This window comes from Xiphophorus couchianus, chromosome 3 (assembly GCF_001444195.1).
Source record: "Xiphophorus couchianus chromosome 3, X_couchianus-1.0, whole genome shotgun sequence".
NCBI classification, from domain to species: domain Eukaryota; kingdom Metazoa; phylum Chordata; class Actinopteri; order Cyprinodontiformes; family Poeciliidae; genus Xiphophorus; species Xiphophorus couchianus.
This window is the reverse complement of record NC_040230.1, coordinates 3,832,666-3,846,157: the sequence shown is the minus strand read 5'-3', so window position 1 is coordinate 3,846,157 and position 13,492 is coordinate 3,832,666. Positions and strand designations below refer to the sequence as shown.

Sequence of the window (13,492 nt, the reverse complement as noted above, 5' to 3'; positions counted from 1 at the left end):
TACAAATTTGGTAGAGACATAACACTCACTGTTACAATTGTAGTAGCATGAAATATTGCATGTTTTTTTTTTTTTTCAAAATAATCGATTTTAAAATATACACTGACAAACATGTTGAAAGTAATTGAGTAAACCTTCTGGATTTTTTAATATAATCAATATTTACAAGTTTTGTTATCACATTTAACTGACTTTCTGATACTACTCATGAAATAGTAGGTTTGCTCTGATCTATTAGCTTAAATATTTGAATTTCATTTTGCATAAAATACCAGATAATTTATATTTTAAATATGGATCAGTTTTCTTCATACATTTTTAAACTGGGCATTTTGTTTGCTCTACTTAACATTTAATATAAAACAGTAAAATTGACAAATATTTTCTGATCTCTACACCTTTCTTTAATTTGTTTTCCTGCAAACAAATATGACTTTAAATAGGCTTTATGTATGTCGATATAATTTATGAATAATTACTCTGATTAAATTCTGTTTGGTCAAATAACTATTTTTAAATATATATTTTTAACTACTGAGGTGTTATTTTATGGAAACTATACAAAACTCCACAGTGTGTCAGCAACTTCTTCACAAGCTTCTGCACTTCTATCTATCTGTAACTTGTTAAAGCTAAGCGAATACACAGACATTGATCTACAGCAGAAACCTGAATCAACTCAGGAGAACATGATAAAGAGAAAGTATTAATTCCAAAGGCATTTCCTGTAAAATAGACAAATTATGATCATCTTTGTGCAACTGAGGAATAATATAAGGCTTAACAGATTTTAATGAGCAAAGTGACATTGTATTCTGTATGATCTCTTTGAACAAGCAACTGCATCTAAATATGTAGATCCAAGAAAGTTAACCACAAAATAGACTTCCCTTAGAGTAATATAAAATCCCTTCAAAAACTATAATTAATGAAAATTTAAGGAAACATAAAACTGAGTCTGTTATGTTTTTGTTATGCATCTTACTAATCTTTAGAAGTAAAGAACTCCAAACTTTTTCATATGAACAGTTAATGTGTTCCACTTAAACTTTCTAATCAGGCTATCATTTTAAATTTCTACATATGTAAATAATAAATATGAGAAGCATACATAAACCTTAAGTTTTGATTTTGTTGCAAAAACACCAAACCTTTCAATTACAAACTTTGTCCACTTTGAACTTATTTGAATGTAGGGCTTTCCAGATAACTGCTCTCAATCTGGATCCTTGATGTTTTAAACAGATAAAGTCTTCTTCTCACAGATCCATGCGTTTGTTTCATTACAGTTCACCGTTTTCCAACGTTGGTCTTTAAGAGAAGTTACACAGTAACCATCAGTGGCATTTTGCTGTTGTATCCAGGTTCTAAGAAAAAAAAATTTTGTTAGATCAAAGCTGATGGATTTGTTTTATACAAAGCTTAAGAAATAATGTGTCTCTCACTGATTGGTCAGATCACTTCCATCGGTCCATTTCCATTTCCCCTCTACAGCTCTGAGACCAATCCAGTATCCTTTAACGCCACCTGAATCAGGACTAATTGTATTGACATAATCCTGAGAACAACATAAAATCAGACAAAAGTAAACCTTTACATGACTCTCTGCTTTTATACTCACTGAAAATTAAACACCCAGAATTATTAGGGGTGAGATTTCTTTTTCTTTCTTTTTTTTTAAATCAGTGTACATTTTAATCTATTAAAGCTGTTCCACAGTTCCTCAATTACCTTTTCAGTCTGATCATACACAACCGTGAGATCTGATATTTTGCTTCTGCAGTCTTCTCGTGCACCTTCCCAGTTTCGTTGATCAGAAGGTTTAGCATCATTATAAGCATAACAGCTGGAAAGTTGGTAATTCCAGCCATCTTGGCAAGAAGTGCAACTTCTCCCTAAAATGTAAATATTCCATTAATAAATATGTTTACATAATATCATTATTATTTTTTGAACATGATAAAGTAGTTCAGCACAAACTGTTGGTCTAAAATATGAACATACCACCATTTTGTTTAGGACAGTACTCATCAATGCTCCACTGAGCTCGACTGACATTGAGCTCGTTCCAGGTTTCCGTCATGTTTTTTATTATTTCTGTGAGGTTTTTGTTTTGTTTCATCAGCTCCTCATTAAGCGACGTCAGGTTGTGCTTCTCTGCTGTCAGTGTGGTGATGTTGTTTTTTAATTCCATGGAAACCGAAGTCAGGTTGGCATTGTCTGAACTGAGTTTGTTGTTGAGGTCAGTCAGGTTTTGGATTTTTTCCTTTTGGGTTGACATCAGCTGGATCAGCTCATTTGGAGTGCTCTCACGAACTGTTGTAACTAAAAAATGAAATTTGCTTCATAAAAAAAATATTTTAGAGTTGAATCTTGCTTTCTACTCAGTTTCAATATAAACAACCTTTTAAAAAAAGATAAACATGACATATCTATAATCATATAAAGGTGAGAATCTTTAGAGGTAAGACCCTCATCTTTAAATTATTCACCATCTGAACCAATAATCCAGCTTGCTGAAATAGACGATTCAGCACCATTAAAATTTTTTTTTGTTCAAGATTGAACTCTTATAAACTAACAAAGTTATAAGAAAGACCATATCAAATGTCCAGAAGTTATATTCATGGCCATTTAGTTTTGTATACTTACAATAAACACAGATTCCAATGACACTCAGCACCAAAATGACACACAGAATCCCAAAGCAGCAACACAGCTGCTGATGGCGGCGACATCTTTCTGCCGCCTTGTCTGGCAGAAGTCCTACAGAGATTGAAACAACAAAGATGAACTTAAAAATCTAAACAGACAGAAGCCTCTATTTTTCTTTCTGTCTGTCTGTAGCTGGAGATAAAGTATTTTAACTTTATTACCAAAAAGAAAAACTACTCTCTAATACTAATATATAGCCTGTACTTGCAATGGCACTTTATCCAGTCAAGAGAACTCCAAAGCGGGGCTATACATTCATCATTATGTCACAGCTGCCCTGCAGCTAAATGATAGGAGCAAGGTTGCCATAAAATCTGCAGGCAAAGCAGATGAAGTGTCTTGTCCAAGAAAACAATGACTTATATATGGATTTGAAGCAACAGCGCAAATGCCATAGTGTTGGATCATGATTGCTTTTAAATTTTCAATACAAAAAAGCATTAACAACTTGGAATATTAAAGGTTGAAATTATTTTCATTAAGATTTTTTTTTATTTCAAAGAAATCTCTCAAAGTCAGTGTAAAAGGAGAACAAGTTGTCCTCTCTTTTATCTTCAAAAAATGGAAACATCAAAAAAGAATTCAAATATTAGCTAACCAGCATTTTACACGTTTCCGCATGATATTGATTTGTCCTTAGAATTGGGGCAAATAATGAGAACTTTAATATTATATATCTTTCTTTTTCTGTAAACTTACCCTTTGTGTCAAGAGTTTGCTGAACACTTTCATTCTGGTTCTCCACTTCAGCATCATCCACTGCTTTAACTGAAAAGGTTGAAATTTGAAGTAACTTTATAAGAACTTTCTAAGGCTTGTTATGGTTAAACTTAAAAATCTTTACTATTTCATACTTACCCTCTTTATTCACCTTAACTTCGTCATATACAGTCTCTTCCTCATTTCTACCTGAAAGATCAGTGAGTTTAAATACATTTAGTCAAACATATGTAATGTACAGAAATAGTTCATTCTCTGCTATTTTGTCTTTTAATAAAATAACCTGTCAAAATATACGGTGCAACACAATTTAGAAAATGTATGTCATAGTTTCCCCAATCACACATGAAATGCAGAACTGGGTCATTTACTGTACTAGAAAGCAACACATTAAAAATAATCAGCACAACTAAAACACTAACTAATCAATATTATTTCTAATATGCTAATCAATTTATTTCAAGGTCAAAAATTTTTTTGGATAAATGTTCAAGAAATTCAAATTGAAGTGGAACTTGAATATATTAATAATATGAAGCCTAGGCGCAAATTCAAACTGGAAGACTCTTTCATCCCCACCGGGACCCATTAATTGAAGCGACCTGCCCACAATCGTCGACCTATCAACGCCGGACCAAGCCACGTCATGTCCAATCATCGACCAAGTCCCAGCTGATAAGGACCTTCATTCATGGCGTCCTTCGCTCTCCAGCCGAGCTCAACCCACCACCACCCCTTCTCCTCCATTCGCCCGGTCCTGAGGCCCGCACCCTTCTTCAACCTCCACCACCAGTGCCGGGCCCTGGGGGATGACGTTCCTAACAGCATCGGGGATGCTCATCTGAAGCCTATCGCTAACGCTGCGATAACCGTTATCCCCAGCCGGGGCCCGAGCGCCAAAGACTTTAAATTCTGTTTGTCAATAAACTCTTCTAATTGTCTTCTTATCTCCGTCTGAGTCTCTCCAGATTGAACTTCTGGTTGTTAATGAGGGGATATCTGAGCCATTTCTTGACCAAGATCAACATTTTGAAAAAAGAAAGGCTTTTTTGTTTGATAAAAAATATTGTATTCTTAATTTACTGCCTAACTGGTAAAAAGGAATGAAATAGATACATTAGAACTACCTTTTTTTGCCACAATGTGAAAAAAGGACAGCAGTAGGTCATAATAAACAGAAAAAATAGGAATAAATGACTCTACAGTTAGCAAAAACTTAAACCATAGAAGAAAACTGTACAGGTATTAAATATATCATATTCAGATGAAAATAAATGTGTAACTGAACATTTTCATTAAAAAATGTACAATATGTGACTGTGTGCATGGATCTGAGTTTGTTGGGAGCTGTGATGCTCAGAAAGTCTAACTGCTCTCCAGTTCAGCAACAGATTTATTTTAGCAAAGGTTTCTCATTTAAACTGGGTAAGGAGGCCATGCTCAGACAGAGCTTGTCTTCCTGATGAACATAACTGCTACCTCTTAACTGTAAATAAACATATCTACACCAAAGGAGATGGATGATGCCACCACAGATAAATAAGTTCTCTATATAATTTTGGGGGATGTTACATTTTCAAAAATAATTTCCTTGACCTGTGAGTACTTTTGACTCATGTGACAAAAGGTCTGAACACCCCTGGCGTACGGAAAGATGCAGACTGAGTTAAACTGTTGGAGAATATGCTTAATTTATACAGAATCAGATGAACTTACCTTGTGATTGGTGCTGCTTCTTACTTTTGATGGCCACTGAAGCATAGCTCACCTCATCCTCTGCCATATTTACAGCCTTAATGTTGATCTTGATTTGACTCGCAGACTGGATCAGAACTCAAATGAGATGTAAAAGAAAGGGGTAGATGTTTCCTCTGTTGGTGTTTCCTTTTATTGCTCTTGGTTTGCATACTTCTGCTTTTTTATTTGGGTCAACGCCTAAATTCACTAATCTTTGGCCAGTGTTGATTTGTTTTAATGGGTCTTTGCTTTTCTTGTTTGTTGTAAAGAATAATTAAGTATAAATGCACTACAAAAACACAAAATCAAGCATTTTTAGTCAAATTTTTAGTGCAAATATCTTAGTGCTATTGAAACAAGGCAAAACTGACTCATAAGTAACTTTTCTGCAAGATATAGGAGCTTGTTTTAGGTAAATAAATTCTTAATATTGATGAAAAAGTTCTATTTCTTCTGGCAGATTGTTTCACCTTTAATGTGGGAAAAATGTCTTGTTATAAACTAATCTGTCTGTGGAGCTAATACTTTATCCCCAATATTAACAAATTATTGACTTGAAACAAACTCAAATGTCTTGCTGAAAGGTTATTTATGAGTCAATTTTGTCTTATTTCAAGTGTACTGATATAATTGCACTTGAAACTAGTCCAGAATACTTGGTAAGATGTTGTGTTTTTGCAGTGTTTTTTTTTTTTTTAAAATGCTAATTTGTAACTTGAAATTTCAATGTGTTTTAAATTCCTAATAGAATACTAACTTGTACATGGTGAAAATGACAAAAAAAATAAAATAAAGATGGACAAATACAGCTCAACCCAGGATCTCTAAAGTAAATGTCAAATAAATACCAAATCAGAGTGGGGGTGTTACATCAACCTTTTGCTCATTTTAGTGGAGCAAGATTTTCATCAGAGAGGGAAATGTGATGTGACATTACAAGAAGCAAAAACAGCGACAGTTCACCTGCATTAAAATGTTGTTTCTTGATGACAATGTCTGTAATGCATTATTTGGTAAACATATAGGGAAATAATGACTGGTGCAGGGTGAATTATTCACTTACAAATCTAATATAGCATGAAAAAATGAAGGATCACTGAAATATTAACGTATTTATGACAGGTATTACAGTTCAAAATGGTGGCAGTTGGAAGTTACAGAGCTTTGACGTTCATGTTGGATCAATCAATCCATCAGTGTTTTTTACTCAGTTGGTCACAGTTTTTAACTTGTAGGTAAATTACAAAAAGAATAAGGGTAATGTTTAGTTTTTAGCGACTTTCTCATAAACATTTAGGGCAATGTATAATTGTTGGGGTGCTACAACTGCTGTTGTTAGGTGCTGCATTGTTTTGAATATGTAAATCATGATTGTTGGACTCAGGACAACCAGTATGGACTGGTTATCTAAGCAGAGGAGACGTATAAGATGACACTGCCACACACCATTCATCCTTTTCCTCCGCTCATCTTAACCAGCCACACTTTTGAATATTTCAGTCTGCTTGGTACTTTAGATTACTTTTGCTTATTGTTGTAGGCATAAAGTTCACCCAAAAGTTACAGATAACTCATTTTCAGTGCTAAAATCCAATGTAAACTAAAATCTTGTAAATACATCACTGTAAAATTGTACAACCGAGTGTTATGGCTGCTTGAGGTCAGACAAGGAGGCATAATCTTCATGTTGTGGTCTAGACAGACCACAACATGACCACAACATAATACCACAGTGCTATAGTGAGCTTCCTCTCAGTCTTGTGTACTTCTTCTATTTCCTATCTGTAATGTTTTAAAGCTACAGTAATATGAAAAGGCAATAATATGATCTACACCAGAAATCTGCATCAATTGAAGGGAACATGATAACTTAAAGATTCACTTCCAAAGTCAGTTTGTTTGCTTTAATATGAAGAGATTTATTGGAGTTCTTAATCAAAATCAGGCATCACAAATGTTTGATAAGCTATATGATGGGACAAATTGGCAGAAAGAAAAATGGCAGACATGTTTTTTATTCACATCTTTAAAAATAACAATTGTGTTATTCTGTGTAATAGATTGCACAAAATAACTTATGTAATAGTTATACAGTATATACAAATGATCTTAACTATTGAAGAATGATTCACAGGCAGTGGGAATCCTAAAGTTATGCTGAAGCGTTGACTTTAGGAAGTTTCTACAAAAACTGTCAGTAAAAAGTTCAGCAACTGTAAATGTCATTTTGTCTGGCTTTTGAATTTGTTGATAAACTTTAAATTTACAACTTCAGACAAATCATCAGGAAAACATTTGAAACTTGTAAAACCTTTTAAAAAGAGCTTTTAAAAAAGCTAAACCAGAAAATTGCATAAGACTTGAATAAGGTTTTCCAAACAGCTTGTCAAAAACCTGAACATTTCATGTTTAAACAGATAAAGCCTTCTTCTCACAGATCCAGGCATTTCTTTCAGTACAGTTCACTGATGTCCATTCTCGGTTCTGGAGAGAAGTTACACATTTACCATCAGTGGCAGGCTGTTGTATCCAGGCTCTAAGGAAAAACATCAGTTAAATCAAGGCTGATGGATTTGTTTCATACAAAGCTTAATAAACAATGTGTTTCTCACTGATTGGTCAGATCACTTCCATCGAGCCATTTCCATTTCCCTTCTACAGCTCTGAGACCAATCCAGAATCCAGTAATGCCCCCTGTAGCAGGACTTTGTGTTTTGACATAATCCTGAGGAATTAGAACAGAGAGTTCTATTTATATGTTGACTGAAAACTTTACTAAACACTCAAAATTATTGAGGTTACAACTTTCTCAGTCAGTGTACATTTTTAATCAATTAAAATTGTTCTTCCATTACCTTTTCTGCATTGTTAGACACAACAGTCAGATCTGATTTCTTCGTTTTGCAGTCTTCTCGTGCACCTTCCCAGTTTCGTTGATCAGAAGGTTTAGCATCATTATAAGCATAACAGCTGGAAAGGTTGTAATTCCAGCCACTCGGGCAATAAGTGCAATTTCTCCCTTAAATAAAAATATTCCATTAATAAATATGTTTACATAATATCATTATTATTTTTTGAACATGACAAAGTAGTTCAGCACAAACTGTTGGTCTAAAATATGAACATACCACCATTTTTTTTAGGACAGTATGCATCAATGCTCCACTGAGCTCGACTGACATTGAGCTCGTTCCAGGTTTCCTCCATGTTTTTTATCAGTTCTGTGAGGTTTTTCTTGTCTTTCCTCAGCTCCTCATTAATTGTTGTCAGGTTGCGGTTTTCTGTTGTCAGTGTGGTGATGTTTTTTGTTAACATTGTAGTCGCTACAGTCAGGTTGTAGTTTTCTACAGCCAGCGTGGTGATGTTGTTTTTTAAGGTGATAGAAGCCGTAGTCAAGTTGTCAAACTGAATCGTTAGATTTTTATAATCTGAACTGAGTTTGTTGTTGAGGTTGGTCAGGTTCTGATTCTCCTCCAGCAGAACCTTCTGGGATGATTTCAGCTGGTTCAGCTCACTTGCAGTGCTCACACGAACTGTTGCAACAGAAATAATAAATTAAAATAAAAAAAACCCCATCAATGTAACTCTTTCATTTTAATTTGTTGTTTGTGTTTTAGAACTGAATTATATGTTCTATTTAACTTCAGGATAAACAAACGTTTGCTCCTAAAATATTATTAGAAAACTGTATCTAAGGTTGTGTATTGGTCACATCATTAGTGGCATTCTTACTCACAATAAACCCAAACTCCAATGACGCTGAGCACCAAAATGACACAGAGAGTCCCAAAGCAGCAACACAGCTGCTGATAGCGGCAAAATCTTTCTGCTTCCTTGACTGGTAGAAATAAAGAAAGGAAAAGAAACTTTAAAACCAGGAACAACTCTTTTCCTCCCCTGTTTGTCTGTAGTAAATATAAATATAATCTTTTTTGCTTCAGCATCAAGAAGAAAAAGACTGTCTTTTACATCAATATTAATTAGAGTCATCCTAGGAAGGTTTTATTCTGTGTGTTTTCAGCCTTTTCAATGTTGATGTACTTATGTGCACCTCTCAACCATTTTGTGAAACACTGCCCCCTATCATTGCAGTACGGTACTTTCTGGTTCATCCTGCTCATTTTTACTCTGGATTTCTGACCAATCAGAATTATTAAATATATTTGACTATGGAATGTCGGCATATTTAATCAAATAAACTAATGACCTCCATCAGTGTGTTAGTCCATGTACTTAAACATGCATTCCATAAACTATGTAAATTTTACCACAAAAACATTTAAATAGCAGAAGAAACATTGAACAGTATAGTGGAAATTTTGATTTTATCTCATAATTATTTGTATTTTGCTTGTCATACTGACACATCACTACATAATCTTTAGCTTCCCCCACAGATTAAAATAAGGACTTTTGCTACAATAAAGCCTTAATATTACATCTTGTTAGCTTAAACATGAACTGGTTGGAAATGTAAATAATTTTAGTAGTAGTAATATTTACAGATGTAAAGATACTTTATTGAATAACTGGACACTTATGTAGATTTTTTGATGAATAATCTATCAACACAGAACATAAATGACAGACTTGAAACAGGCTCAATCAATTTGTATCATTCTAAAAAATAACAAAAAACTGGAATCCTGTAAGTGTTCTTAAGATAACCACATATCTAACTGTATGTTTTAGTAAGAACGCACCAAGTCTTGTAGTAAATCTATTGCTGCTACAAATTTTCCATATCCATTGGGTAAAAAACAAACAAACAGCTAAGTTGCCTTCCCAATCCGTTTTCTCTGAAATAAAGATTTTAACACAAATTGAAAAACTGGTGCTAATTTTATAATAATAAATTGTTTTCCTCTTTTTTTTATAATTTTACCAGTTGTGTCATGAGTTTTCTGAACACACTCATTTTGCTTCTCCACATCCGATTTTTCCATTGTTTTAGCTAAAATTAAATTTGAAGTTGTTTTATAACACAATAACAGAATGACTGCATTTGTCAAGGATGCACCAGTTTTATAACAAATAATTTGACTATTGCTTCTGTCTTGGATAGAATTTTTCCAAATGAATTGGAGAAAATCAAAACCAGTGCAGAAAACCTCAACCACCCCATTTTCTATACAGATATATATGTAACATAAACTACAAAAATGTTGCCCATTAAATGGAAACTTTACTAATATATTGTTCTTTCCTCTTTTTTTTATAAACATACCTGTTTGGTCAGGTGTTCGTTGAACACATTCATTCTGCTCCTCCACTTCAGCTTCTTTCACTGTTTTAGCTAAAAAGATTGAAATATGATCTTGTTTTATCACAACACATTTCTAAATCTTGAAGAATTGATTTGCTGAAACTTAAACCTATCTTTCAAGAGAATTTCTATTTCATAAAAGATAAATACTTTTACAATTTCCATTAAAACTTTTACAGTTTTAAAATTTTGACCTGATCTTTTCAGAAAATGAGGTTTGTTTCATGGGACACCATTTATTTTACCTAAAAGGGTTCCTCAGGTCTAAAGAAAGTGATATAAAGTTATTGAATGTGTCACATTTCAGCATTGCTTTGCTTATTCATCTTCTTAATGTAACAATGTGTTTAACCATATAAAGAAAGGAGAAAGAGAAACACATACTCTGCTTAAGTATGTGGATTTGTTTAACTTACCCTGAGGTGGTTCTTTGTTCACCTTTACTTCATCATACTCGGTCTCATTCTCATTTGTAACTGACAAGTTAGAAGATCCATAAGTTTAACAGCATTTAGTCTTTAAAACATACATGATGTAGAGAACAAGACATACATATAATGTAATTCATTATGAATGAATGAATTATATTATCTCCAGTGTTGGAAAGTTATAAACAATGAATATTTTTCTATTTCTTTCAAGAGATATGGAATGAGAAGAATGATCATTTCAAACCTATTTTTGGCACTAGTGGATCCTAATGAACAGTAATATGACAAGAAAGAGGGAGAGTCTGAGACCGGGAGTCGAACCCAGAGACAACAGAATTGGGGACTACAGCCTCTGCACACGGTGAACCTGCTCTACCAACTGAGCCGCTTGGCTGCCAAGCATTTCAAACATTTGAATGAGTGAAATCCTGTCATTCTATAAAAGTTTATGCTTCATATGTTTTATAACCAATATAGCAGATATATTTTGTTTTTATGGGTTTTTTTTGTTTAGCAACCCCATAAAATATATGTGTAATTTAAAACTTGATAAATTATCTTTTATTCAAAAGATTATGAAAGTTTTGTGGCTCAAAACTAATTTTATTTAGTAGATCTGAGGCCAAAAATAAGTTTTTGCTTGGAAAGACTTCTCACATCACCACAATTATCACATATGCAAAAGCTGAGACTGAGTACATGTGTAGAATATATGTAATTTATGCAGAAGATGAACTTACCTCTTGGTTGAAGCTCTATCTTACTTTTTATAGCCACTGTAGCATAGTAAAGTTCCTGCTCTGCCATATCTGCAGCCTTAATGTTGACTTAGAGCCGACTTGTTGACTGGCAAAGTTTCCTTGTGTTATAGGTCTGCCCTTTGTTGTTCTTGATTTGCATACTTCTGCTCTGCGGTTTGCATCAATGTCTGAATCTGAGAACTGTGTTAGTTCTGTGTTTTGTAACTGTTTAAGTGTATTGTTGTCAGGATACTCCTGTAAAACAAATCTTTGATCTCAAGGAGTTTTATCCTGGTTAAATAAAGGTTGAAGAACTGAACTTTGACCAGTGTTTTTTTTTTTTTGTTTTTAGTTTTGGTTTGGTAAATTTGCTCTTATTATTTTTTTGTCTTATATACATCTGTCCCAATGAATTTTGTTTGTCGGATTAAAAGCATGTATACATACTTTTCATTATACTCATGTTTATGTTTTTAAAAATCATATTTTTATTGTTAATCAATAAAATGTGTTTCAATTGGTGACTTTTCAATAATAATCTGATTTATTGAATGATTCTGTAGTTGATGAAAACATGATTATTTGTAACTTGAAAATTTTGATGTCTTTTTAGTTAATAAATACTAACTTGTAGTTTGTGAGAATGTCTCAAAAAGGTGAGTGACAAATGCAAATCAACCCAGAACTCAGCAAATGACAAATAAATGTCAGGTGAAAGTTGGGAAGTTACATAACCTTTAACTTGATTTGTGCACACAACTGCAGCTTTGTTCACAAATAACACATACATGGAAACTGTATGTATTTGTGTGTGAGAGAATTGTCTTCATAATATTTGTTTTCAAATACTGCTTTACTAAATACATATGCAAGTTGGCATCCAGCTTAGTCTCTGCATGACTCATTTGTCTTGATTTTAATCAGCGGGTCAATTTGACCCTGAACAGTATATGTGTCTCAAGTTCAATTATAAAGATCACCCATTGAAAAAAATGAAAAGTGTAATATAAAAAAATTGCCAAAGGTCAATTTCAAGGAAATTATTGTTTTTTGTGTCTAGTTTTTTTTTCAGTGGACATAAAAAAAATGTAAATTCCATTTTTATGTCCAAATGGGTAAATGAGTAGCTTGTTGTCTTTGATCCTTCATTTGTGAGAAAAAAAACAAACACCATTGCACAAATATTGATTGAAATGGTTAGGATTGGAGTCAATAATCAGATACAAACATGTTTTGGAGGATTTTTTTGGTTTCTGACACTACTGCATGATTAAACACTCCCCGGGTCAAATTGACCCACGGACATTATTGCTGTACCTCAGAAACAAACATAAAAGGAGGGTTAAAACTTCCCCAAACACACTTCTGTGAAATCCAAAAGCAGGACTTTTCTGGTTAATGTTTTGCATTAAATTGTGGAAGGGATAGAATTAAGCTGACCATATTTTGATGAAGTTGTAAGAGAAATAAACAATAGACCAGAGAAAAAACAGTTAGGTGTTACAGACGCTGTAGAGAAATTGTGGAAGTGGTACTGACTTAGAATGTCGTCTCGTGTTCTGGAACTTGTTACACAATTATTTCACTACAGTTTGTGTTTCAAGTCTTTGTTCTGTTGACTCAAATGTCTGTGAACAGCATCTACAGGTACAATTCTTGGAACAAGATATAAGTACAAAGGCATTCATTATGTCAGATCTATAAGAAACATAGTACAGTTTTTTTATGATATGTTGTCAAATTATTCATTTAGAAATACTGCTACTGCAACTCTGATGATGACGTTGTTTCTTCCTACTTCTGTTAGATATGAAAGTATTGCTTTTTATGTTTAATTATTATGCATCAATGCATAATAAACAGGGCCGTGCAGAGACCTTTGG

General features: G+C 33.4%; 1 protein-coding gene across 4 annotated transcripts; it reads right to left on the bottom strand.

Moving 5' to 3' along the window:
- Positions 1-62: 62 nt before the first annotated feature.
- LOC114139103 (asialoglycoprotein receptor 1-like) lies at positions 63-11,735 on the bottom strand. 4 transcript variants are annotated; one of them, XM_028008765.1, is made up of 8 exons: positions 11,610-11,735; positions 10,855-10,914; positions 10,400-10,468; positions 8,909-9,010; positions 8,301-8,705; positions 8,028-8,191; positions 7,785-7,897; positions 63-1,367 (listed from the first exon to the last, which is right to left on the bottom strand). In XM_028008765.1, the coding sequence occupies exons 1-8, from the start codon at positions 11,674-11,676 to the stop codon at positions 1,238-1,240; spliced, it is 1,110 nt and encodes a 369-aa protein (XP_027864566.1). In that variant the 5' UTR covers positions 11,677-11,735; the 3' UTR covers positions 63-1,237. The 4 variants fall into 4 exon arrangements, with proteins under 4 accessions (XP_027864566.1, XP_027864583.1, XP_027864593.1 ...); XM_028008782.1 differs by lacking the exons at positions 7,785-7,897; positions 8,028-8,191; positions 8,301-8,705; ... (2 more) ...; positions 10,855-10,914; positions 11,610-11,735 and adding exons at positions 1,446-1,558; positions 1,732-1,895; positions 2,005-2,325; ... (2 more) ...; positions 3,574-3,620; positions 5,148-5,262; XM_028008792.1 differs by lacking the exons at positions 7,785-7,897; positions 8,028-8,191; positions 8,301-8,705; ... (2 more) ...; positions 10,855-10,914; positions 11,610-11,735 and adding exons at positions 1,446-1,558; positions 1,732-1,895; positions 2,008-2,325; ... (2 more) ...; positions 3,574-3,620; positions 5,148-5,262.
- Positions 11,736-13,492: the final 1,757 nt, after the last annotated feature.